A 26,741-nucleotide genomic window follows, 5' to 3' on the forward strand; every position below is an offset into this window, starting at 1 on the left:
CAGCTACAGTCCGGTGTTGGAGTCCTCTCCAGTAAAATACAGACACACTTAACACCGTTTAGCTGTAAACATTTTAACCGTATTTAATCCAGCTGCTAGCTAACGGTAGGCTAACGTTACCTGCTGCTAAGAGTAGTGTTGACTGGCCTCCTGTGCAGCAATATTTCAGTTCCCTCTAACGTCCGTTTTCGGGGCATCAGAAGGAAGCGCAGGCATCTAAGTGGCACCTAAATAAGGCACCGAAATCTGCGTTGCTATTTGGTCAGGTAGATAACTGTTGTTAAGGCACCGGTGCCGTATTAACACCGGGTCTAGAACCCGTTCAACACCGCGATTTTCGTCAAAAAGCGACTAGTTTGCAGGTATGTACTACCAGGTACTACTCTTTGGCCGGCTCCCAAGCAAGTGCAAACAAGTGTGTGCAGCGTGCATGTTGTTTTGTTTCCGGTCTAGCTAGATCCGGTGTGGTGTTGTAGTTTTTCTAACGTTACTAGTTGTTGCAACAGCATGTGAAAAAACTACAAAGTTTGCTGGGCCAAAAAGAACGTTAATCTCGCGCTAAAAAATTTTACGCCGTTAAAATGGGTTTGCGTTAATGCCGTTAATAATGCATTTAACTGACAGCCCTAATATATATATATATATATATATATATATATATATATATATATATATATATATATATATATATGGGCTGTCAGCATTTTTTTTTTTAATAGCATTAATCGAATGCCGCCATTTATTAATTTATTTTCACTTTACTTGGCTAACAGACTACTATTTTGACCCTTTGCCGCACCTTTAGGCTACTTATCATCAAGCTGCGATACTTCCTCGTAACACATCCTCCTGCTGTTGGCATGATGGAGAAATGCAGCAGCAACACAATTCTGAATGGCGCTTTTTATTTTCCAAAACTCCCGGACAGCTCGTAGACAAGTCGAAAGCCATAGGCACATTGTGTAAAGCCGAATTAAAATATCACCGAAGCACGTCAAGCTTGAGCTAGCTACCACCTACAAGCTAATCATAGTACAGTTAACGTGACTCAGGTTGATGCTAGTGGGCACAGGCAAAGCACTATTTTGGAGAGTGCTACTCGCCAATTATTGAAACCAAAGTGCAAACGCTGTCTCATCATCCGGTGATCACTGGATGTCAGTAAGTAATCAAAATCATTTAGAAGTTACTGCACACTATATTGACTCTGGTAAGTAGGGTTGGGTACCGAAATGTGCCGACCTAAATGGTAGTAACAAGACCGAATAAGAACGAAAATTTCGGCGCCTCATTTCGGTACCTGACTTTACACTACACCTGACAGCATGTAGCGTTAGCCTACCTTTAGCTAGCAGCTGGATTAAACACTGTTAAAATGCTGACAGCTAACGTTAAACAGTGTAAAGTGTGACTGTATTTCACTGTAGAGGACTCCGGGACGTAAGGTTTTTTTACAGTTAGTAACAGTTAGTAACTGTTAGTAACTGCCGTTGTCGGAATTAAACAACACAGACAGTGCGTTCACTTGCAGCTGCCATTGTCGAAATTAAACAACACAGACGGTGCGTTCAGTTAAAACACGTAGCCTCGTGGTGCGTTCACAGTAATTGTAAAATCCCCTTTTCCCATCTGGTGGTTGTTTTTGTCGTTCAACAGCAATTTACTGGTGACATAAGTTATTGTTATAGTTATTACATTATTAAAGTGATGGTTCGGAGTAATTCACCCTAGGGTCCTTTGCACCATGACCTCGAGCCAAACACCCCCCTCAGAAGTTTTTTTCACCTGGGTCTAACATTGGGCGAGTTAGCGTAGAGTAGCGTTAGCCGCTGAATAGCTTAGCGCGGGGCTAATGGACCCACGTTTGTATCTCTTAAATGACCCCACTAATAATGCCCGAAATGATACCAAAGGTCTACACTAGTGTGTATATATAGGTTATGCACTCATAAAACAATGGATTGGAAAGTTTGTAAGTACACCAGAAGTTTATGTAAATAACACTTGCCTGCTGGCTTCTGCTCTCTGCTGTTGTTGTTGCTGCTGTGAGACGAGTGCTTAGGGACATCTACAAATTACAACACCGAAAAGAGATGCAACAAAAATATTTTTAATTTAACTTATTTTTTTAAAGTAAGTGCTGTAATATAACTAGCAGGAGACAAGTAATAGAGGTAAGTTTGGAGACATTACCTTATTTAATCATTAAATTAATACATATTTTTGTTGTATCTCTTTTCGGTGTAGTAATTTATAGACGGCCCTAAGCACTCGTCTAACTGCAGGTAGCAGCAGCAGCAACAGCAACAGAGAGCAGAAGAGAGCAGGCAAGTGTTCATAAACTTCTAGTGTACTTACAAACTTTCCAATCCATCGTTTTATGAGAGCATAACTAGTGTAGACTTTTGGTATCATTTCGGGCATTATTAGTGGGGTCATTTAAGAGATACAAACGTGGGTCCATTAGCCCCGCGCTAAGCTACTCAGCGGCTAACGCTACTCTACGCTAACTCGCCCAGTGTTAGACCCAGGTGAAAAAAGCTTCTGGGGGGGTGTTTGGCTCGAGGTCATGGTGCAAAGGACCCTAGGGTAAATTACTCCGAACCATCACTTTAAATCTTTAATTTTGACCATGGCCTTAACAATAAACAAGTTGCTGACTGTTGTTTAGTACCCTTCTTTTTTTTCTTTTTTCTTCTTTTGTTTACAGTAAATAAATAATAAACAAATACAAATCTTAAAGTCAAGTTCATAAAGAAACTTTCTTTGCATTCATTTGATTCCCAATCAAGATACCCTGGTAATAATTGCTTTCCATTGTTAATATGTACTTAAAAACAGTTCTGAAGTGCAAAATAATAGAATTTCAATCATGTGATAAAACGTGCGATTAATTGTGATTAACTATAGAAATTCAGCGATTAATCGCGATAACAATTTTTTATCGTTTGACAGCCCTAATATATATATATATATATATATACTTTTACACATTATATGCTATATGTATAGCCTAGCTACAAAAATTATATCAACCTAGACTTATTCAACCATCTCTGGAGTAGCAACTTTGTGAATGTTTTTCTCAACAAACTCTAAAGCCATGTCAGGATCCTCAAACCTTTCAACAACGCCGCTTGGTAGAGTAGCCGGGAAGCAAAGACCAAATTTGACATTTGGGCAGGAATGGAGCACTTTTTTCACTACAGCAAAAGCGGCTCATCTCTTAGCCACGAGAGTCTTTGCTTGCGATGCGCGCATAGGATTTTGCTGCAGACTTGAAATTGGCACACCCTGGCGATAAGTGGTCGTGTAAGTTCCCCCTCCTTGGGTTTAGTGCGTAGAGATCTGTGCGCCCGGTCGAGCGCTGGCTTGTCATAGAGACAGAGTAGATCTTGGAGTAGCTGGGCCGTGTAGTCAGTGGGTTGCTTCTAGGGCTGAAAGATTAATTGCATTTGCAATAATATCGCAATATGTTAAAACACGATTTCCTAATCACAAAGGCTGCAATTTGGTCACAACTCGCGAGAGCAAATCAGTCAGCACTCCACAGAGAAAGCATCAACTTAGCACGCTAATGCTACGCCGTACCTTGAGCTGATTTCTGTCATTCAAACAACTCTGAGTTGTAGTTTAACACTTTTACAGCCATTTTAATAAAATTAAGGTTTTTATTCGGGCTTGAGTTCATACATGCAGTTAATGGATACAGGCACGCAGAACTGAAGCCTCGGTTGGCAGAGATGGGAGTTAAGTCACACATGGGCAAGTCACAAGCAAGTCTCAAGTCTTAACCTTCAAGTCTCAAGCAAGTCCAAGTCATTTTTTGTGACAATCAAGCAAGTCAAGTCAAGTCATAGCTTTGGTCAAGCAAGTCACAAGTCAAGTCATACCAAAGTTTCCATTTTTAAACAAGCTGAAGACAGTGATTATGAACTGCTGGAGTTTTATTAGGGCCCGAGCGCCGACAGCGGCGAAGGCCCTATTGAAACTGAAGGAATTATTCTTTCTTTCTTTCTTTCTTCTATTATTTTCCCGTCAAATGAATTGGCTTTTTGAGGGGCTTAATATATTCAAAAACTAACCAAATTTGGCGGTCGCATCATGTCTGGTGAAAGTTTACGTATTTTAAGGGTTTCGGGAATAGGCGCACAAAATGGCTCGCTAGCGCCCCCTAGAAAGTTAAGAAAATTGAGCCCCTGCAGTGCGTTGCGCGTAGACTCACGAAACTTGGTACACATATGTAACATGTCAAGATGTACAAAAACGTCATTACAGCCATACCCTAAACCCAACAGGAAGTCCGCCATTTTGATCTCAAAGTTCGAAATTAGTGCGATTTTGGCCATTTCCACATGTCGTACTTTAACGAACTCCTCCTAGAGATTTCATCCGATCAACTTCAAACTTCGGTCTGTGCCATCTTAAGATGTTAAAGATGAAAAGTTGTTAAAAGAAAAACTTTCGTCATTGGAGGGCGTGGTCGAGGCCCATTTTGGCGTTTGCCGCCGAAACAGAAAGAAGTGGGTGTAAGTCGATAATGTACGTTGTCCGATTACCTCGAAACTTTTCAGGATTCATAAGAGTCCAACCCCGAAGGACAAAATAAAGGCCGATATTTTCTTACCCCTTTTGTTGTCCTTTGGCGACGCGAGGTCCCAAAAGTTTACGTTTACTTTGTCGAGAATTGCTCTAAACCCGGTTTCTTTTAAAGTAAGTAAGTTTAAAGATTTATTTCTAGAACACATTTAAACACAGTTTAAGCTGACCAAAATGCTGTACAAACAAGAACTAAGGTGCTGTATTAACCCTTGTTTAGAGAGCAATTCTCAACAAAGTAAATGGAAGTACATAATCCTTGTGTTGTCCTTCGGGTCACTGGGACCCGAAGGACAACACAAGGGTTAAAGTCATAGCGCCCCCTAGTGGCAACAGGAAGTAGGCCTAAAAGTCAAGGTGCTATACTTTAACGAACTCCTCCTAGAGATTTCATCCGATGGACTTCAAACTTGGTCTGTACCATCCCAACACCTTAACGATGAAAAGTTATTAAAAGAAAAACTTTTCGTCAGACGGTGTCGTGGCGTGGCGGCCATTTTGAGTGTTTAGCGATGACCAAAGAAGTTGTTGTAACTTGAGTATGCGTTGGCCGTATCTGCCCGAAATTTGTCACGATGGACAAGGGTCCGGGCCTGAGGACACCTACAGGCCAAAATTGACTTTTGGTCATAGCGCCCCCCCCTGGCCACAGGAAATCTGCCTTATATGACAAACATCATCCGATTTACATGAAACTTAGAATGTGTGGTCTACATGTGATACTGAGCCGCCCCCTATAATATGACCACGCCCACTTACTCAGGCCACGCCCCCTTTCATAACATTTGAACCGTTTAAGGTAGAGTCTTGTGTGAGGTGTCATTGAACTCAGCAGAGACTTCTTTCTTCATTGGTGATGGTTTGACCCGCCCCTTATGCTTAAGCCCCGCCCCCTTTCTTAAAATTTGAACCATTTAAGATAGACCCTTGTGTGAGGTATCAATGAACTCAGCAGAGACTTCCTTATTCATTGGTGATGGTTTGATCCGCCCCCTATGCATTAGCCACGCCCCTTTTCACAGCTAATGAATCGTATGACGTAAAGTCTTGTGTGAGGTATCGTTGAACTCGGCGGGGAGTTCCCTTTTCATTGGTGACAATTTGCGGCGTCTGAATGCAAATGCACGGTCGCAAGGAGCGGAGTCCGCCGGTAACCCCGACGCGCACCGAGGCGCGAGGGCCCGTCCATCGCTGCTCGCAGCTTTAATTTGAATTTTTTCCTACTCAATATTCAAAAGACATTGCGTCCACATACATCTGAAGAGTTTAAATTAACACAGATAAAAAAAGCACAGCCTAAAACTGATATTAGGCCAACAATAAATCAACATTGTTCAATATGCCTCAAACATGACATCAAATCATGAAATTCCTTCAAACAATTCAAGTATAATCGTTCCTAAGTCAAACAATATTCTTCAAACATGCCTCACTTTTGTGAGACAGAAACACATCCTTTAACCTTTCCTTCTCTTAAAGAACAAAACATATTCTTTAGGAGTAGCTGAATCCCACCACCTTTGCTTATCACATGGAATGGAAAGTATATGTTGATATTTGTCAGTGTATTTGTGAATGTGTGCGTTTGAGAGAGTGAAAAGTTCTTAATATTGGTGAGTGAATGTGCATGTGCGTGTGTGTGAGTGCAGAGCGTGTTGTATGTGTGCCTAGTTTTATTCGCTCTTACCGACACCTTGAACAAAGAGGGGAGGGTGTGCTTATTCATGGCCAAAAACTGAAGGGAGTTCTGTCCATCACAAACGTCCAAATAGTGGTTCAGCTGAATATGGGGACTGGAACCAAAATCTCTCCCGATTTGAAGTGTCTGATGAAATTTGACGTCGGAAATTTTTGTACTGCAGACCTTGCAAACTGCCGTTTGTTTCTTCTTTGCCTGCTCAGATGTGTAATCTTTATAGCCAAACTTTATTATTTTCTGTACAGAGGGATCCATGACATTAAGTTACTAGCCGTAGCCAGTGTCGTTTACTGCAGGTCTGCCGCCGCGTCATCATATCAACGGGTTCCTGCGCATGCACTAAAATCGTAAAGTTAACTCCTCCTCAATATAAGAGGGGGAAAAATATATTTGTTAAACAGAAAATCAAGTCATTTCAAGTCATTTGACTCAAGTCTAAATCAAGTCTCAAGTCATGAATATCAAGTCAAAGTCAAGTCGAGTCTTTTATGAATGTTTATCAAGCAAGTCTCAAGTCCTAAAATTTGAGACTCGAGTCTAACTTGAGTCAAGTCGTGTCCCATGTCTGTCAGTTGGCAACGATGAGCTCTGATTAGCGGTTAGCTCCGGTTATAAAGATATGGAGTGAAAGAGCTGCCACTGAGAGGAGTAACAACCAGACTTTGATAAATGACATTCGGGGAGCTTTCACATCAGCCGCAGTGTTTCAACGGTTTTATTAGTACAGTTAATCCCACGGCAAGAACACCAGCAACTAACGTAACGATAGCCTGTAATGGGAAAATTACATTTAAGCATAATTCCTTATATTTTTTATGTTTTATTCTCTCACAAATGCTGAAAGAGTTTATCTCATTTCCACATGTAGATTTTGATTCTAACTTTGTGAGACATCCAGTCTGGAACATAATGTGAGCACTGTTCGCCTGAACCGATAAAGGTGCAAGGTCACAGTACACAGTACACTATCTTTCTCTGCCTATTCAGTTTTTCTCATGCCAGTTGAGATGTAACTGGGGGGGTAAAAGTTGTACAGGGAGGAGGAGGTGAGATGGCTCCGAGATGTCTCGTGTTTTTCCTGATTGTCTTCATGTGTATCAGATTGCCTGTAAAAATTATAGCGTCCTAATTAGCCAAGTGCGTGTGTGCTGTCACTCTGAAGATGCATATAAGCCTAGTGTTTTGTTCACTCATTTGAGGGACTGAGTCCATACGGGGCTGCTGTGCCTTTTGTGAAATCATGTTGCTCCTATATTTGCAAATATATTTTTAATAAAATACAAAAACCTAACTTGGTTTAGTCTCCGACTGTCTTATTTGTTTCATTTTACTAAACTTTGAAACCTTTACCCCTGCTGCAACGGAAACTTCCACTACAAGCCTCTCTGAGCAAGTGCAACACTGATGCTGTCATGCACACGGCACGCAACTTCACGAGGGGGAAGGGCTGGAGGCAGCTCCTCTCTGTGTGCTTTAAAAAAAATACACCTGTGTGTGTGTGTGTGTGTGTATATATAATCTAAATACTACTAAGTGTGGTAAAGCCACATATTTGTTTTTATATTTCTGCAATCTGCACTTTAGTTTGTGTGATTTTTTTCTGACTTTCATATGAATGTTTACACCAGGCTTCGTCAGTGCTCAAACTGAAGTAGTTAAATAAAAGATGTCATTCATATAAATTCATGCATCACCTAATTTCTTCATCACATACAGGCCTGGACTCCAGGAAAGAACAGTTTGTTTAATCTATCTAATCATGTGTTGTTCATACTATACAATGATTTATTGTTTGTCTTTGTTGAAAATACAGAAGACAAAGAGCTTAAAAAATGATCTCATATTAAATTGTTCAGCCCTAGTTGCTTCCCCACTGAACCTTCGGGCAGACCCAGCAAGTGTATGTTATTCCATCTCGAGCGCCCCTCCAGGTCATCACATTTCTTAGTAAGGGAATCAGCCAAAGTGGTCAACGTAGAAACTTTAGCTTCGAGCTCCGTTAGCCGGTCACTGTGATCATTAGGAGCGCGTTCTAGCTCGCTAACTGAACTCAGTTCAGTTTCATCCACTGAACTGAGTTTTCTCTCAAAAGGCTCCAGAACCGCGGTTATCTCCCTTTTCACAGACTGAGACACGACCGTGTCAAATTTACTAATAATGTCAGAATGCATTTCTTCCATCATTTCCCTGATGTTGACTAAAAGGTTACTGTCTGAGGTCTCTTTCCCGGGAGATACTCGAGGCTTGGTTGCGGCCCCCTTTGGAAGAGTCTGGTTTCGGTGGTTTACCAGTCATCTTCAATGTTGTAGCTGTACAGTCAGTGTAGGTTTAAGTTATCTTCTGTCGGCACACAAAATATGTTGAACAGACGTCAAAGTAGATGAATTATATCATATAAAATGCTGCATTTCCAGGAGCCACTGTAAAACACGTCTCACATCGCCAATTGCTCAACAGCGCCCCCAAGTGACTATCTCTCTAAGGGAAATGATGTCCTAAATGCCCCTATTGCCTTAACCTGCATATAATCTTTTTTTTTTAACTGCATGTAAACACACTGACTGACTGACTGAGGAGTTTTATTGCTTTATAGTTTGACTAGAGCAATGCACTTCCTTGGATCCTGCAAGGCACCTGCCATGACATAGTTGCATCCCCTAGCAATGCTAACAGATAGCTATTTGGGGCCAGGCCATTTCCAGAAAGAAAAGTGTTTATTCCTTAAGTTATATCTGTGATGCTTGAAATGTTTGAGTTTGCTACAATGTAAGATCTCTGGTCTGTCTTTCTTCATCTGTGTGTGTTCTACTCCCGCAAACATTCTTACCAGTGGTTGAAGTTGACCAAGTACATTTACTGCACTATACACTATGAGGTACTTGTACTTTCCTTGAGTATTTCTAGTTTATGCTACTTTATACTCAACTACATCTCAGAGGCAAATATTGAACTCTTTAACTCCACTCCACTTTATTTGACAGCTCTAGTTACTTTGTAGATTTAGATTACCGATACAAAATATAAATCAACTAATAAATAATGATTTATTATTATAGCTAGCTGCTATGTTACCCAGCAGTATGCAACACAATTAAAATTAGCTTCACCTTTACCAGCTACAATATTAAAGTGATTAACACATGAATGCCTCAATAACTATAAATCAGTAATGTAATATATGCGATTCACAAAATAAACAGCAACTGAACAAAAAAAACTGCACACATTGTAGAATGCATCAGAGATTGTTAGCTGCTAGGATCTTGTCACGGTTTTCTTCGTACTGGTGCAGCATCTTCTGGAGGTCATAGTCAGCTGGAATCACCTGCACACACATGCATTCAGACATAACAGAGTTACAGGCCAGCAGTTGCTGCAGGAGACAAAGAAATACAGATTTGAAGATCCCTATGACACCAGGACATGCAATAACATCAATTATACAACAAGTAGTCTCGCATTGCCAGACCTTCCTCCACAGCGTTGCTGAAGAGGATCTGGCTAGTCTACGCAGCATTCCGGGATGGGAGAAAAACGTATTCTGGTTTATCGGCATTTCTTTGAATCCAATCACAATCATCATGGGTGACGCTAAGCACTGGACAAAACGTGTATCTTCAAAGGTTGTTTTAGTCGTGCAACAGAAAACTCAGATTGGACAGATAGCCTAGCTAGCTGTCTGGATTTACCCTTCTGAGGCGCAGTTACCCATAGTCCTCATAAATTAGGTGACCAGACATTGTTGCAATGCCTCTTCTTAACGGTCTTGTTTTAACCATAGACAGTGAAAGGGTTTTAACCGGGCACAAATGCTCCCATTGAGCGGATCTTTTCGCTCATGAACAACACATGGACTGACGAGAGGAACAGCATGACCATTCCCATGTTAAAAGGCGCTACTCGTCACACAGGCCAATTTAGCTGACACCTGTGCGCAATTTCACAGTAGGCTTTCAACCAACAAATTGATTCTTGAGCAAATTCACTCTAACAAATATGGAATGAAGGGAAGGGAAGCTATCTGCTCTATCAAATGAGATTACATTTGTGTGTGTGTTGTTGGTTAGAATAACACTGGTAACACTTTACGAATTATCATGAATTCATGCATGAATTAATTGATGTATGTATTATGCATTATGTAATTAATGATTTATGTATTACTGCATTCCTTAATATCCCATGAATCATCAGGAATTGACGTTCACAGTGTCAGTCGTGACCTCATACATGAACAACACAACTGATGCATTAGGTACGTGGGCACATCATTATGATATATGATTTATTAAGCATGATCATGATTATTTTTCTGCAAAAAAATGTGGTCATCACTGCGCAAATTCTGATTTGAACACAACAAGTGTGGGGGGGAGCCAGCGCTGAGCTATCATTTTCTTGGTTGCGGTTGAGCCAGCTAATCAAACTTTCCTCTGTCTCCCAAGCAGGTGTAATTTAGAGTCGTCATTAAGTAACCAAACAATCGGGTCAGTAGGTAGTCGACATCCTATCACATCAGTTATTATTTTTTATGATCTATTTTATTATTTTTATATTTTTGAATACACAACATACAGAACAAACAAATACAATCAAACAGGAACCAAAACCCTCACCCAACCCCCACCCTCTGCGGTCTCGAGGAAAACAAAACAAACCAAAATACAAGAAAACAAAAATCACACTTTGCCTAGTCACTTTCCTCTAATTCTTGTGATGTTGGGGTCATTAGGACTGATAATTGTGCTGCTGCGTTTTTCCATAGGTCTATAGTCGATGACTTGGCTTTGTTAATCCTTGCTGTAGAGAGCTCAAGCATAACTATGTCCAGAAAATACGCCAACCACTGTTTTATACAAAGCGTGGGGAGGGGAAGGAGAGCCAGCGTTGAGCCATAACTTTCTTGGCCGCAGTTGATCCAGCCAGCCAAATTTTCTTCTGTCTCACCAAGCTGATGTAATTTAGAGTCATTAAGTAACAAAACAATCGGGTCAGTAGGAATTCGACATCCTATATCATCAGATATTATTGATGTTGTTTTATTCCCAAACTTATGCACCTGTTCACACTCCCAGCCATGTGCAGGAAAGTTCCAGTTTGTTCATTTTGGCAGAACGTGCAATAGGGAGTAGGAATGGCTTTAGAGACGTATCTCTTCTGAGGGGTCCAATATGTCCTATGACATATGTTGAAGTGGATCTGCTGGTAATTTGGGTTCTTGGAACAGTGGGAAATGTTGTCCCAAACTGTCTCCCAATTAATCCCTCCGAGCTCAACTCTCGCTCCCGTTTCTTTAGTATTGGGAGTTCTCCTACAGATACTTGCATCAGTTTAGCATAAATCCTGGACAGTAATCATCTCACCGGAGACAAACCATTTAATGATTGGGTGCATCTCAAGACTGTTCCCCCATGGTACTCCATAACATTTTAGGGCTGATCTTAAGCGAAGATAAAGGAAGAAGGATGTCCCAGAGACCTCAAAGCTAGCTCTCAGGTCTTCAAAACTTAACATACCTTCATCATTGAATAGCTGGTCTAAAGTATAAACACCTCTGTCACTCCACTGGTTATAAACAAAGGGTTTGTTACCAGACATTAAGTATATGTTGTGCGAAATTGGGGTGTTCAAATGCCACTTATTGGGGTAGCGTAGTTGCTCCTCGACCTGTTTAAAATGAATGACTTTAGAGATGTGTATCTTCTGAGGAGTCCAGTATGTCCTATGACATATGTTGAAGTGGATCTGCTGGTGATTTGGGTTCTTGGAGCAATGGAAAATGTCCCAAACGGTCTCCCAATTAATTGCGTTCCACTCAAGGCTCAGCTCTCGCTCCCATTTCCTTGCTATTGGGAGTTCTCCTATAGATACTTGCAACAGTTTAGCATAGATCTTGGACGCTAATCCGCTCACAGGAAAATCAACAAACCATTTAATGACTGGGTGCGCCTCAAGACTATTTCCATAACATTTTAGGGCTGATCTTAAGCGCAAATACAAGAAGAAGGATGTCCTGGGGACCTCAAAACTAGCTCTTAGGTCTTCAAAACTCAACATACCTTTCTCATTGAATAACTGGTTTACAGTAAAAATGCCTCTGTCACTCCACTGCTTACAAGCAAAGGGTTTGTTACCAGACATTAAGTGTGTATTGTGCCAAATTGGGGTGTTGAAATGCCACTTGTTGATGTAGCATAGATGCTCCTCCACCTGTTTAAAGTTAGTCAATGTGTTAGTGATAATGGGGCCATAGGCTAGCATATACTTTTTTGGACACAAACCTGCAGGGTCGTAGCACAAGACCTGCATTTTCCTTAGGCAGTCCTGATAGGCCCCCATGTTCCTCAACTCGCCCCCCTCCCCAAAAAAATAATAATAATCTGGCCTCTGTACACATGAATCTGTAGGCCTAGATGTTTAGGGTAATAACTATTAACTGTAATGCTTAGAGTAGCCTGATGACACACATTTCAAACCTCCTTTCTCAACATTCTCTAGCCTACTTTACTGTGTGGTTACTACTACATTTTGTTTGTTTTCTCTGTACCTTTACTTGCCAGCCTGCGTACTATGGTGTCTCTCTGATCATCTGTTAATTTATCTGGCCATAGTCCTGGATCCTCTGGCAAAAACTGGTCTACACTGCTCTGCCTACTTTCCAATTCCTCAGCTCTCATTTCCACACTGTGTTCAGAGCAACACTTGTGCTCCCTGCTGTCTTCACTCCCATCATCCTCAATCAGATGTTCTCTATCATCTTTCTCTATGAAGGATACATTTGATATTAACCTAATATAATAAAACACACTAAGATGTTAGTGTTACTTAACACCTTTCAGTCAAAATGGCTAAATATGTTTTGCTTTAATTTTGATATAAGCTCACCTTGTCTCAAATCCAAAGAGGAGGCTGAGGGGTCTGTTGTTCCCTGGTGGGACAGTTTCTGAAACTGATGTTAACATCTACTGAATCTGACATAACTATAATGTTGACATGATATGTATCTACCAATGAGCTACCAAGCTACCTATGACACTGATTAGTCTATTATTGCTAATTATAGACATTATAGCCTATTCATTTAAAATTAAACATGTTTTAAATTAGGCTATTACAATGGTGTGTTGTATGCAAACAGCATTGTTAGTGAAGTTTATTTATTTAGCCTTAAAGTGATGGTTCGGAGTTTCACCCTAGGGTCCTTTGCACCATGACCTCGAGCCAAACACCCCCCCAGAAGCTTTTTTCACCTGGGTCTAACACTGGGCGAGTTAGCATAGAGTAGCGTTAGCCACTGAGTAGCTTAGCGTGGGGCTAATGGACCCACGTTTGTATCTCTTAAATGACCCCACTAATAATGCCCGAAATGATACCAAAGGTCTACACTAGTATATATAGGTTATGCACTCATAAAACGATGGATTGGAAAGTTTGTAAGTACACCAGAAGCTAGCATGCTACCTCGTTCTCAATAGCAAAGCACTGCTACAGCACACACAAGTTCACCATAATCTACAAAAGAACTACTTACATGTGCGCCCTCAAGTCTCCCAGCTAATCGTGCCTTGTAACGGACCAAAGTTGGAGAAACAGGCTCTCTTTTACTGTCTCTAGAGTTAGCTAGCTGACATGATCTACATCTGAGCTACTGTGCATGTGCAAGTGCAATCAAAGATAGTACAGAAGAAGAAGAAGAAAAGAGGTCTCACTCTGTAGCTAAAACAGAAACCAGGTGAAAAGAGGATCTGCAGCAGTGACAGAGCTGTGCAGTACAACAAAAATATGGTGTTTTTTGAAAATTAAACCATGTAAACCTATTCTGGTACAACCTTAAAATACAGTTATGAACCTGAAAATGAGCATAATATGGGCGCTTTAATGCTGATTTAAGTTCCTCTAAGGTTATCGGTTGACCCAGTTCTTCTACCTCTTCTGGGTCGAGAAGAGGCAAGTTTAGTTCTTTTAGGAACTGTGTTCTGGAGAAGGAAATTATTAAATTTCCATCTCCTAGCTTTTTCTCCTAACATATCACAATGGAATGTGGTATCAGCACATTGTGATCAGACAGAATTGCTGGTTCTATTGCTATCGTGTGGAACATTGTCTTAAGCTCACTGGAGCACAACATATAATCAATGCGGGAGTGGGTGAGGTGGCGTGTGGAAAAGAAGGTGTAATCCTTGCTAGTAGGATTGTGCATCCTCCTATATCTGTAAGATGGTGGGATTCCACAACTGCTTTAAACATGTCCGATATGCGTTTTTGGGCTTTCGTGTGATTAACCCCTGATCTATCCTGATTTAAATCAAGTACTGCATTCATGTCTCCCCCTACGATTAGTGAATATTCATTGAGAGAGAGCATTGGTTAGGTGTGGGACGAAACTTTCATCATATGTAGCTGGTGCATATACCGAAACAAAGGCTATTTTCCTACTCAAAGTATGAACACATATGGAATTATGTACTAAACAAAAAAGTGTGAAATGTCTTATATTTTAGATTCCTCGAAGTAGCCACCCTTTGCTCTGATTACTGCTTTGCACACTCTTGGCATTCTCTTGACAAGCTTCAAGAGGTAGTCACCTGAAATGGTTTCCCAACAGTCTTGAAGGAGTTCCCAGAGATGCTTAGCACTTGTTGGCCCTTTTGCCTTCACTCTGTGGTCCAGCTCACCCCAAACCCTCTCGATTGGGTTCAGGTCCGGTGACTGTGAAGGCCAGGTCATCTGGCGCAGCACTCCATCACTCTCCTTCTTGGTCAAATAGCCCTTACACAGCCTGGAGGTGTGTTTGGGGTCATTGTCCTGTTGAAAAATAAATGATGGTCCAACTAAATGCAAACCGGTTAGGATGGCATGTCGCTTTAGGATGCTGTGGTAGCCATGCTGGTTCAGTATGCCTTCAATTTTGAATAAATCCCCAAAAGTGTCACCAGCAAAGCACCCCCACACCATCACACCTCCTCCTCCATGCTTCACGGTGGGAACCAGGCATGTAGAATCCATCCGTTCACCTTTTCTGCGTTGCACAAAGACACGGCGGTTGGAACCAAAGATCTCAAATTTGGACTCATCAGACCAAAGCACAGATTTCCACTGGTCTAATGTCCATTCCTTGTGTTTCTTGGCCCAAACAAATCTCTTCTGCTTGTTGCCTCTCCTTAGCAGTGGTTTCCTAGCAGCTACTTGAACATGAAGGCCTGATTCGCGCAGTCTCCTCTTAACAGTTGTTCTAGAGATGTGTCTGCTGCTAGAACTCTGTGTGGCATTCATCTGGTCCCTAATCTGAGCTGCTGTTAACTTGCGATTTCTGAGGCTGGTGACTTGGATGAACTTATCCTCAGCAGCAGAGGTGACTCTTGGTCTTCCTTTCCTGGGGCGGTCCTCATGTGAGCCAGTTTCGTTGTAGCGCTTGATGGTTTTTTACGACTGCACTTGGGGACACATTCAAAGTTTTCGCAATTTTCCAGACTGACTGACCTTCATTTGTTAAAGTAATGATGGCCACTCGTTTCTCTTTACTTAGCTGATTGGTTCTTGCCATAATATTAATTCTAACAGTTAGCCCAATAGGGCTGTTGGCTGTGTATCAACCTGACTTCTGCACAACACAACTGATGGTCCTAACCCAATTAATAAGGGAAAAAATTCCACTAATTAACCTTGACAAGGCACACCTGTGAAGTGAAAACCATTTCAGGTGACTACCTCATGAAGCTCATTGAGAGAACACCAAGGGTTTGCAGCGCTATCGAAAAAGCAAAGGGTGGCTACTTTGAGGAATCTAAAATATAAGACATGTTTTCTGTTATTTCACACTTTTTTTGTTAAGTACATAATTCCACATGTGTTCATTCAGAGTTTTGATGCCTTCAGTGAGAATCTACAATGTAAATAATCATGAAAATAAAGGAAACGTATTGAATGAGAAGGTGTGTCCAAACTTTTGGCCTATACTGTATATAAGATATCCTGCCTGTCTACGGTGAGTGTGCATTTCCACGACAGCAACACTATGGAGCCCTTGGTTTTGGGGTCGCCACTAGATAAGGCAGCAACTTTAAAGTATTTATTTTGTAGACGATTTATATCTCTTTTACATAAATGTGACTCCTGTATAAGCGCCACGTCTGTGTTAGTCCAGGAATTTAGCTCTTTTGATCGGCCTGATGTTGACTGAAAGGATTGAGAGCTCAGCCATCTTTAAAATGTACATGCATACGTGTCTCTAGTACCCTACCGGATTTTGCCAACAAATCTGTAGCAAAGGGTGAACTGTTAGCTTTGAGCAAGGTGTGACAAAAACATAAAAAGTAAAATAAATCCCCTAACCCTCTGAGACCGCAGACCCCCTCCCCTATCTGTAAAATGCATGACCACATCAAATGCAGTTTGCGCAAAACTGCACCTCCTTTCTTAAGTCACAGGTTAAATTGAACATGTCTAGTGAATTCTTATGTTAAACATGAACAACTAGGTCTAAACCAGCTGTTAAGTTCTGAAGTAGGCTATGTGAGAAACAATTTCTGGAGTAAGCTGTGTGTAAAACACAACAATCTAGCTGGAGCAATAAGCAGACTATGACCTGAACCGACAGCAACCCTCATGTTCTTTCAGTCCAGCTAAATGTTAAACAGACTAAACTGACCAACCAGTATTTATCATGTATTTTCAGTCTGGTTAAGTGTCCCTTTAAAGCCTGGCTCTGAAACTTACATACCCTGTCCTCAGGATTTATCATGATTTTTCAGCCAAGTTAAATGTCCACAAAACCATAGACTGTAGACTGAGTAGCCAGCATTCATAATTTCTTACAGTCTGGTTAGATGTCCCTTCAAAGGTTGGTTCCAAAACCTACACACAGCGTCCTCCAGTCAAACTCGGTACAGTAGCCCAAATACCGTTAGTCCACCGGTGCTGAGTCCTCCAGTTGCGGCCCCGGAACCGAACGCAAAGTCCCACCGCCGCCGTCCGGTTCCTCTGTCGGCAACGGTCTTCGGCGTGGGGCGACAAGTGCATGTAGCGCGTCTTCCTCCACTTCTTATTCCAGCCAGAAAACACCCAGCTCCGCGGCTGCAGCGAAGGCGAACGCTCTCCCTCTATGGATCTCTCCCAGAGCGGGCAGGCGACTGAACGAAGCAGAGTTGCGTTCAGTTCGTGTTGAGTCCCTTCAGGCACCCAAAGCCACTGGATCGTAAATGTGATGCAGTCAGATTGCTCCAGCTCACATACCATAATTTCCTGCATGTCAGGTTCTGCATCAATATGTTGCTGCGAGGCATTAATTTCTGCCAACACTCCTTTCACTGCGTTGTAGATCACTGATTTAAGCACACTTAGCTGCCTCTCCAAAACCAGAGCGATTAAGTCCTCCACGTTAGAGAACGCGTTCACATCAGTTGCTCCATTAGCTAACGTTCCATCAGCCGCCGCCATGCTAACAAATTTCTCTGAACGTTTAGGCGACAGCGTGTAGGCGACAGCGAGACCCGCTTTTTCGTGCCTGCAGGAGTTTCACTGACCGTGATAAAGAGTCGACCGTGGCGTCGAAGAAAAAGTAACAGACCTATATTTAATGAAATACGGAGGGGAGTGTGGGAGCCTCAGTCTCAACCATAGCGGTGGCTAGTCACATGATCCCCCCCAAGAATGCTTTAATTCTGAAAAATAAGTTGATCCCAAAACTCACTCAATGTCTTTTAATATTATTTCTTAGATATGTAGGCTACATACCAAGAAAATTCATGAATATTAACCGAGATACCCCATTATGTTGTGAGCAGTAGGCGTAGATATAGACTATACAACAATTAAATCCAATCAGGCAATCTGATTGATCAGCTAGACAGACTAGAACAGTTTGGGAAATTCCACCATCTCTACACAGCTAACATTAGCTCAAAATGATTGGCTGTCTAAACAGGAACCGGAAGTCGTCTGTGTTGCTTGAAGTTCCATGGAAGATTTAGCTTTTTAGCAGATATCTTAGTTATAACAAGATTAAGCTAGCAAAGCAGTTTGGTGTGGTATTTATTCAGTTTGAGAAATCCCACGATCTCTACAAAGCTAACGTTAAACAATAGCTATGTTTCCATCGACCCGTTTTTATCCGAATTAAGTGATATCGAATGAAAAATGCCTTATGGGAACAGTAAAATCCGACTGAAGTTCATGAATATCGACTCAAAGGAAATACGTTCGGTCTCATCGGATTTTCTCTTGATCGAAATACGGCTTATGCGATAAACGCTGATGGAAACGTTATTTGCCGAATAAATAATGAATTGCGATTAAGTTTTAGGTCATTTTATGGTTGCAACCCGCAATAAAACGAAGAAGAAGTTTCAGTTCATTTCCACCCAGTATTTCCGCTCTGTTTGCAAAACAAAAACAGATGTAAGTGGACAAACGAGGAGACGAGATACTTTTTTAAATTTAATTTACCAGAAAAATATAACAGCTATTTTAGATAGCAAAAATCTAAGAAACGCTATCATTTATCAGGAGCTCGCGAAGGAAATGACCAACAGTTACGACGGAAATTAAACGCTAAACTTGAAAAAGCTTAAGGTGGTTTAATGTATCTAAACAACGATGATCATCACCAGATTTATCATGGTTATATCTTGTCATGAACACTTAAGCCTGTCAAAAAACTAAATCGAAATCCAACGATTATAGAAGTTATCTCACGTTAATATTTTCTTCATCAGTGGCCGTATTAATATTTATTAATATGGCGAGGAAAAAGCTTAACATGGTTTAATGTACCTAAACAATGATCAATGATTACCAAATTTCTCTCTCATATTGCTCCTCATAACCACTGAAAACTGTAAAAACCTCAAACCCAAAGTCCAATTATTATGGACATTATCTGACATTAAGCGTTTATGCTTCATAGAGCCTATGGAAAAAGCTTGAATGTACCTAAACAATGATCAATCATCACCAAATTTCTCTCTCATATTACCCATCATAACCACGGAAAAATGTAAAATAATCTAACCCAAAGTCCAATTATTATGGACGTTATCTTACAAAGCGTTTCTGCTTCAGGGCAGCGGAGCGGCTGGGGGTTGACTCTCCACGGTTCTCATTGGCTTTATAAGTCCTAATGTGAAAAAGCTTAACGTGGTTTAATGTACATAAAACAACGATCAATCATCACCAAAAAATCCTCCTCTATATTGCTCATCATAACCACTTAAAACGGTCAAATCTAACCCAATGTCCAAATATTATGGACGTTATCTGACACATTAACGTGAGATAACTTATAATAGTTGGATTTCGATTTAGTTTTGTTGACAGGCTTAAGTGTTCATGACAAGATATGACCATGATACATCTGGTGATGATTGATCGTTGTTTAGATATTGAACCACATTAAGCTTTTTCACGTGAAGCGTTTTAGAATGTCCCTTACGACAAGCCGTGGGACGTCCTGCGGAGTAAATGGAAGGCGCTCAAACAGCGATACACGGCTCAAAAAAGAGAGTTGTCTCGCAGCGGTGCCGGAGGGAAAATATAAGGCAAGTTCCACCTTTTTGATGAGCTGGATCAGATCCTCGGCCAAAGGTCCATCGGAGCTTATAGCTTGGCTTCTAATATTAACAACAACTCCTTCTGTGTAGCAAAACTTTGTTCGCAAAAGTTCGCTTGAATCTTGTGCGATTCAGTGCAAAAATGAATGGAAACACCATAAAATGTCTCAAATCAATTCGATATACCAATTTAATCGCAAAACAGCATGTGACGTCATTACGCACAGGTTTTTATTCGCTTTAAAGCCGTTGGATGGAAACACACTTTCACCAGCTTTATTCGCATGAGTTTTTTTACCGAACTTCAGATAATTCGATTCACAAGTGGATGGAAACTTAGCTAATGAGGCACTATAAATCCTGTTTTCTTTTTTATTTGAGAGCGAACCGAGCTCCCTAGTGTCCCCCAGCTTCCTAGTGTCCCCAAGCTCTCTAGTATCCCCAGGCTCTCCAGTGTCCCCGAGCTGCCCAGTGTCCCAGCACTGCCCAGCATCCCCGAGTTTTCCAGCGTCCCCAGGCTCTCTAGTGTCCGCGTTTCCTAGTGCCCCCGAGCCTCCTAGTGCCCCCGAGCCTCCTAGTGTCCCCGAGCCTCCTAGTGTCCCCGAGCTTCCTAGCTGTAAAAAAGGCCATAGTAACACTTGCTCTCCCTCCTGAGATGATCGACCAATCAGTGATGAGAGTCATCGCTTTGATCTCCTGCCAATCACTCACGCTCAGGCAGGAGAAGGGCACAGACAGGGCACACAGTTTCACAGCAGCTGTGAAACTGACTTTTCTCTTTTCTTTCCAGTTTTCGGACTTGTTGAAGTGATGTGTGTAGCCCAGAACGTAAGTTAAAATGATCCCGTAGCTTGCTAAATGGTCATGGGTTTTACTACCTCATTATCTGTGTAAATGTTACAACTACGTTTATTCATATTTCAATAAGTGTTCTGCTACGATGTTGATAAGTTTTGTCTGTGTCACGACGTGATGTTTATTTGGAGAGAGTTATATTATCGTCTTGATAAGACTGCTGTTGCTGTGTTTCTCATTGCATAGCTGATAGATGTGCAGATTGTCAAATATTACTTGTTGATATTCGCGTTGTGTTAGGGCAATTTGCTAGTAACGTGTAATCACTAGTAAACGGACTAGCGCTGTGGAGCCACGTGCTCAGCGATTAAAGGTGTATTACATTGTTTGCACCGTGTACAAATATGTGTGCTGTAATCGATGTGACTTATTTTAGTTTGTGTACTGAGCAATATGTTATATTAATGTTGACTATTACTGAGAGATTAATGTAATCTTTAGTATTGTTTTTTTTTATATGCTGTGGCTATAACATTTAGTTTGGTGAATAAGGTTCATAGTAATTCAGATGCTTATTAAAGTGCAGTATTATTTTGCTTATATTTCAGAACCACATCCAAATTAACTTCATGTTCAAGTCATAAATAAATCTTCCTGGATCTCAAGACAGACATCTCTGGTTTTAGTTCTACCCTACAGCGGGCCAGATGAACGTCACCATCTCAAACTTGAGGAAGCCTTGCTCATAGCTGACTCATACATTAATTCACCATACCCATTCTCAGACACCATGGCAGCCCTCAACCAGCAGTTCAGACAACTCCACCAGTTGGCACTCCAGCGGATCGTCGAACTGATGGATGGACCCAATATTGGCAGTGGGGACGTGAAGGCATTTCGGACCTTTGCCCTGAAAGTCCGTTCCCTTGTTAGCATGTTGGAGCAGGTAGGGACAAAGGGTCTAGTGGAGCTGGAATGTGGATCCCATGTTTCTAGACTCCTAGGGAAGCTACCACATGACCTAAGGTCTAGCTTTCGCTGGTCCATCCATCCTCATCGTGTCCCGATCCCTACTCTCCGCGATCTGTCCGACTGGCTGGAAGGTTCAGCTCCCACAAAGAGGTCAGCCCCAAGAAGGAACCAAGCAAACCTGGCGCTACATGGACACAACCAACAATCCGGTAGATGATATAACCAGGGGAAAGAGATTAGCTGAGTTTGGAGCACAGAACCGCTGGTACCAGGGACCACCCTTTCTTCGTGAGGAACCAGAACAGTGGCCAGAGACTCAACCAGCTACTTACCTCGACAGTGAAGAACTCAGAAAGGCAACCCTCTGCCACCTCACTACCTTAAACCCTGGTTCCAGAGTACCTGATGCCAACTCATTCACCTCATTGGCAGACCTGATTGAAGCCACCATCCAGACCCTGCATGGGGTGGCTGACTTCATCCCATCAGCCAGTGACTACAAAGAAGCTGAGAGCCACCTCCTCCAGCAGGCACAGCAAGATTGCTTTGTCTCAGAACTCTCACTTCTTAAGGAGGGGAAGCCACTCCCTAAAGGTAGCCGTTTGCTCACCCTCGCTCCCGAACTAAACACCACGACTCAGCTGATCCGGTAGAGGCTTCCGACGCCAGTTCCCATCTTGACCCTGACAAGATCCATCCAATTGTGCTCGACCATCAGCACCCACTAACTCAGCTAATCATAATGGATCTAGACGATAAACTGCGCCATCCAGGACCGGAACGGGTCTTTGCGGAGACTCGCAGAAAGTACTGGATTCTGCATGGGAGAGAGGCCATTCGTCGCTACCAGCGAGGGTGCACTGACTACCGCGAATAGTGCGGTAAACCAGAAGTGCCACGTATGGCAGATCTTCCCAAATCAAGACTACGTCTGCATCAACCTGCCTTTTACTCTACCGGAGTAGAATGCTTTGGGCCCTACCAGATCACCATAGGAAGAAGAAAGGAAAAGAGGTGGGGGATCATATTTAAATGTGATCAGTGGACCTCGACCTCCTGTCCGCAATGGACACGGATTCCTTCCTTATGGCTTTCCGGAGGTTCTCATCTCGTCGGGGGAAACCTTTTGAGCTCCTATCGGACCAGGGAACTAACTTTCGGGATGGAGAGCGTGAGCTGCAGGAGGCTTTCACCACATTGCAGCCTGACCTCCAAGCTCGACTGGCCAAGGAGCAAATACACTTTTGTTTCAACCCACCAAGTGCCCCACATTTTGGTGGATGTTGGGAAGCAAGCGCTACAGGCAACCTTAGTTGCCCAGTTGGTGACCGAAGAAGTACTCAGGACTGTTTTGGCCGAAATTGAGGGGATCCTCAATTCTAAGCCCCTTGGCTACGTCTCGCCCAACATAGCAGAGCCGGACCCAGTCACCCCCAACTCTCTGCTGATGGGGCGGCCTGATGCATCACTGCCCCAGGTGGTGTACCCCAGAGTCAGAAATACTCAGTCGACGCAGGTGGAGGCACAGTCAACTACTGGCTGACCACTTTTGCAAACATTTCAACAAGTACTACCTTCCTGGTCTACAAGCTCGCCAGAAATGGACCTCAGAAACTGCCGACCTACAGGTTGGTGTCACTGTGATGGTCGTCGACCCTCAATTACCTCAAGCACTGCGGCCAGTTGGACAGATCTCCCAAATCACCCCTGGTCCAGATAATAGAGTCAGGACTGTTTAAGTAAAGGTAGGGGATCACACCTACCTGCGACCGGTGGCCCGTATCATTCGCCTCCCTGCCCTGCCAGACTAGAGACTTAGGTGGCCTTTCCTGATTGTTCAGATTTCCAGGGTAAATCTGGGGGCGGCTGTAAAAAAGTCCATAGTAACACTTGCTCTCCCTCCTGAGATGATCGACCAATCAGTGACAAGAGTCATCGCTTTGATCTCCTGCCAATCACTCACGCTCAGGCGTGGGGCGAAGGGCACTTGTGAAACGGACTTTTCTTTCTCTTTTCTTTCCAGTTTTCAGACATGTTGAAGTGATGTGTGTAGCCCAGAAAGTAAGTTTAAACTATCCCATGACTAACTTGTCATGGGTTTTACTACCTCATTATCTGTGTAAATGTTATTTTATTATTATTATTTTTTTAACCTTTATTTAGAGGTTCGCTGAGAGGCAGCATCTCTTTTGCAGGAACGCCCTGATCACATTCACACAGTTACACATTCATACCTGGAAGCTGCCCTGTACAACCACAGTCTGATCTGCTGGCCACTGAGCAGCTCCACTGGAGCGGTTGGGGTTAAGGGCCTTGCTCAAGGGAACCTCAGTGGTGGTAATGAGGGAGGGACAAGCGCTGTTCTTTCACTTTCCTCACCCAGATTTTATCCTGTCGGTCTGGGGATTGAACCGACGACCTCCCGGTCACAAGCTCGCTTCTCTAACCTTTAGGCCACCACTGTTACAACTACGTTTATTCATATTTCAATAAGTGTTCTGCTACGATGTTGAGAAGTTTTGTCCGTGTCACGACGTGACGTTTATTTGGAGAGAGTTATATTATCGTCTTGATAAGACTGCTGTTGCTGTGTTTCTCATTGCATAGCTGATAGATGTGCAGATTGTCTAATATTACTTGTTGATATTCACGTTGTGTTAGGGCAATTTGCTAGTAACGTGTAATCACTAGTAAATGGACTAGCGCTGTGGAGCCACGTGCTCAGCGATTTAAAGTGTATTACACTGTTTGCACCGTGTACAGATATGTGTGCTGCAATCGATGTGTCCTATTTTAGTTTGTGTACTGAGCAATATGTTACATTTATGTTGACCATTACTGAGAGATTAATGTAATCTTAAGTATTGTTTTTTGTTATATACCAGCATATAACAAAACAATACTTAAGATTTAGTTTGGTGAATAATGTTCATAGTAATTCAGATGCTTATTAAAGTGCAGTATTATTTTGCTTATATTTCAGAACCACATCCAACTTAACTTCATGTTCAAGTCATAAATAAATCTTCCTGGATCTCAAGACAGACATCTCTGGTTTTAGTTCTTACAGCGGGCCAGTATTCCAGTAGCCAGTTTTTCAGTAGTTTTTTCACTAGCGTAGTGGCCGCCGAAGAGCTTCTGCATTTGTCGCCGGCCGCCAGAGGGCTTGTGCCTTCACTGCTGCCCCCTGTTCCCGAGTGCCCATGGTTCCCTGTGCCCACGTGCCCTAGTGCCCTCTGCCTCCAGTGACCCCCCCCCCCATTGACTCTCTGCTTCCCCCGGACTCTCTCGACCTCCGTTTTTTTTTTTTCTGTTCTGTTTTCTTGGGACGGGAGGAGGGGGTTCTGTTATGGTTTGGGATTGTGCCTTGTATTTTGGTTCTATTTCTGTCTTGTGTTGTGTATTCCGGTTTGTTTCCTGTTTTATTGTGAAAGTCTGGTTTTCTGTCTTGTCTCTTCTAGTTCTAATTCCTGTTTTCCCACCTTGTCTGATTGTCCTGCCCCGCCCTGATGTGTTTCACCTGCTGTATCACCTTGTGAAAAGGTAGAGCCCCTCCTTTTCCCCAACTCGCCTGACATTCCCCACAACATTTAAACTGACTCCTTATCCTACACGGTTACACGCACACACCGTAGTTTAAAATTATTATGCCCAATGTTATTTACACAATTTTCAGTTACTCACCAAACACCTGTAAACCACATAGCGAACGACACGGTACCCGTTGGTTCTGCTCCATAACACATTCTATTCTGTTAATCCATACATTGTGCACACAAATACCAACAATACACTGATAGCACCTACTTTCATTTCCTGGTCCCGCATCAATTTGTTTCCCCAAGGAACACGAGCCCATGACAATGGCTAGTTTTATTCCCTGTTTGGGACAGGGGAAAGTGTTTATTTGAGCGGGCGAAAGCTATTGTAGCAGTATAAAATTATGGGCTGTATTGTAAGGCGATTGTTATTCAATTACAGGAAATTAGGGCTGGTCCGAATACCATTTTTTGAGCTTCGACGCTTCGGGAGTAATGAGCATCGAATATTCGAAGCTTCGGAGAGAGGGGGCTGAATTTTATTATTCGAATGTCAAATTTTGAAATCGAATACTAACCCACCGAACGAATATTCGGGTCCAGCCCTACAGGAAATTAATGTTACTATTATTATTATTATTATTATTTTTTATTTTTTTTTGAGTACTGAGGTGTATGATGAACTATATTTCAATGTATGTGTGTGATTAGATAAAATATCTGCTGAATCACTATACGTAACAAAACACCCTGTCACGTTGGTTTCTACCAATTAGCGTAATTGAAGGGCCTTATTTAAAGCGAGGGTTTTTGTGCCTCGAGAGAGAGAGTCGGGATAGTGTCAACTTGCTGAGAGGTTGTATACAGAGAATTGTTGAAAGAAGAGATTTTCTTTTGCTTGCTAATTAAATTGAGAAACCCAGTGGTTCATTTTTTTGTTTGTTTTGGAAATTTTTGTTGTTGTTGGCAGAGTGCTGGATGACGTATTTTAGCGTTTAGCGTTGTTAAGGGGTTGAGCCATCTGGTGGTTTTAGGCCAGGATGTGCTTATACTGCCAGAAATGGTGCAGTCTACTCTGCCAGTGAGTATGGTTGCTACCAGGTCTCAGACAAAGACAGATAGCCAGAGGGAATTAGAGATGATGCCATTCAGCAAAAGGGAGATAAGTTCTCCAGAGAAGATTAAGGCAGTGAAGACCCATCAGCAGCGCAGATGAGAAAAGCTGTTGGGCACTGTTAGAGTTCTGGCTGAGTCAGAACCAGAACCAGTTGCAGGGAAAGATATATGGGAAGTTCCCCACGATTTAAAAGAGCTGCAGAGGCAAGATGAGTCCCTAAAAGAGCTCTTCGGCAAGGCTACGGTAATCGAGGGGGTGAGCACAGGTCAGGCAAAAGCTCTTTTGGGAGAATTTTTATTTGTGCAACAGGGCCTGCTATATCACCAGCCTGAAGGGAGCAGCAATGAGCAGCTAGTGATCCCCTGTAGCCTAAGGCCAAAGATACTGAGCTTAGGTCATGACATCCCCTGGGCCGGTCATTTGGGAAGTGTAAAAACACTTCAGAGAATAGCTGACAAATTCTTTTGGCCTGG

General features: G+C 42.3%; 2 protein-coding genes across 9 annotated transcripts in view; one reads left to right on the top strand and one right to left on the bottom strand.

Moving 5' to 3' along the window:
- LOC120547658 overlaps positions 1–26,741 on the top strand; it is a 48,310-nt gene that overhangs the window by 15,775 nt on the left and 5,794 nt on the right. Inside the window, exon 18 of one of the 7 annotated variants that reach the window (XM_039783189.1) lies at positions 25,074–25,155. The exons of 4 other annotated variants lie outside the window; for them this stretch is intronic. In XM_039783189.1, the coding sequence (XP_039639123.1) occupies positions 25,074–25,122 (49 nt within the window). In that variant the 3' untranslated portion in view covers positions 25,123–25,155. Of the gene's footprint in view, positions 1–20,635; positions 20,669–21,248; positions 21,326–25,073; positions 25,156–26,741 lie in introns of those variants that run through there. 2 more of the 7 variants (XM_039783190.1, XM_039783191.1) reach the window with 2 other exon arrangements.
- Positions 9,244–26,741, bottom strand: part of tk2 (thymidine kinase 2) — an 87,268-nt gene continuing 69,770 nt past the window's right edge. For both annotated transcript variants that reach the window (XM_039783192.1, XM_039783194.1), the window contains exon 10: positions 9,244–9,623. In XM_039783192.1, the coding sequence (XP_039639126.1) occupies positions 9,537–9,623 (87 nt within the window). In that variant the 3' untranslated portion in view covers positions 9,244–9,536. The remainder of the gene's footprint in view (positions 9,624–26,741) is intronic.

Source organism: Perca fluviatilis, chromosome 19 (assembly GCF_010015445.1).
Source record: "Perca fluviatilis chromosome 19, GENO_Pfluv_1.0, whole genome shotgun sequence".
Taxonomy (NCBI): Eukaryota; Metazoa; Chordata; class Actinopteri; order Perciformes; family Percidae; genus Perca; species Perca fluviatilis.